Source organism: Drosophila guanche, unplaced genomic scaffold, assembly GCF_900245975.1.
Source record: "Drosophila guanche unplaced genomic scaffold, DGUA_6, whole genome shotgun sequence".
Lineage (NCBI taxonomy): Eukaryota > Metazoa > Arthropoda > Insecta > Diptera > Drosophilidae > Drosophila > Drosophila guanche.
The window spans coordinates 1-1,329 of NW_022998206.1; the positions used below are offsets into that span (position 1 = coordinate 1).

The 1,329-nt window shown below is 36.8% G+C and overlaps 1 protein-coding gene across 1 annotated transcript; it reads right to left on the reverse strand.

Annotated features, from left to right (window-relative positions):
- Positions 1-564: 564 nt before the first annotated feature.
- LOC117591740 (inosine-5'-monophosphate dehydrogenase 1b-like) lies at positions 565-1,321 on the reverse strand (the record flags this gene model as incomplete). The annotated part of the gene is made up of 2 exons (XM_034285051.1): positions 565-670; positions 747-1,321. Coding segments are annotated over 2 exons (681 nt in total), but the record flags the coding sequence as incomplete, so codon positions are not given.
- Between the last annotated feature and the right edge of the window lie 8 nt (positions 1,322-1,329).

A 1,329-nucleotide genomic window follows, 5' to 3' on the forward strand; every position in this document is an offset into this window, starting at 1 on the left:
AAAAAATCATTACTGAAGATATCATTAAGAAACACTTGATTGACATTTGCACTGGTTTGTTTGAAGTTATAAGTCAAAGCTCATATATTGGCCATCCACAGAAAAAAAAAATGAAAACACAAAATATGACATGAGAACAAGATAAAGAAAGGGGGAAACAGAGATAGAAAAACAAGTGCGAATACTAAATAAACAATTTGTCAGTTGAGTTGTGAGTATAGTATGACAAGAGTCAAAAGGGGTGGGGAGAAAATAGAGGGAAAGGATTTTGTTGTGATTGTGTCAAAAGAAATCGAATATGAAAAATCACGTCTTGTTTGTCTGTAAATGAAGCAAGACGTGTTTATAGCTTCATTTTAAATGAATAGTGAAGTGAAGATATGTCCATAAATGAACGGCGAGAATTAAATATATGTCGCGATGATCCTTTTATATGAAAAGATCCGATTTTATACCGCAAAAAACAATGTTATCCCGGAAATAGATAAAACAAAATGATGAAGTAACGGCGAAACATAGATTAAAGAATGAAAATAAAGAAACAGGATTTTATCTGGCAAAAATTTAGAAAAGCTTCTTTTCAAAGGAATATAATCCATGAACGCCGCCTTCAATTTGTGCCGATGCAGTTCGTTTTTCAAAACGAAGTTCTCCATTAAATGTACGAGTTCTATAAAGTAGAAAAAAGTAAAAATATTAGATAAAAAGTTTGATATAATGTATAAGCAATGTAAATGAATACTTACTTCAAGGTGGTGAGATCGCGAACGCCCATATCTTGACAACCATAACGAATACCTGAAACTAAGTATGGAACAAAACGATGAACAGATCCTTTATCAACAATAGTTCCAGATACACCTTGTGCAACACGGATATCTTCATTATCGCTGGCAAAATATCGTTGTCGAGAACCTTCGCCGTCTTTAGATTCCATTGCGTCAATAGATCCCATGCCGCGATATTTCTTGACGCGAACTCCGTTGGAGAAATAGTATTCACCTGGAGCTTCAGTTGTTCCAGCTAACATAGAGCCCATCATACAAGCTGAAGCACCAAGAGCAAGAGCCTTAAGAACCGCACCGACAGAATTGATGCCACCATCAGCAATTGTTGGAACACCAAATTTACGGGCATAATTGCTGACCTTATAAACTGCTGTAGCTTGTGGACGACCGCAGGCCATTACTTCTTGGGTAATACAAATAGAGCCTGAGCCCATTCCAACACGAAGAGCATCAGCGCCAGCTTCAATGAGATTTTTAGCTTGTGCTTGCGTTACTACGTTGCCGGCAATAACCTGAACTTGGGGATAGGTAGTTTTAATAA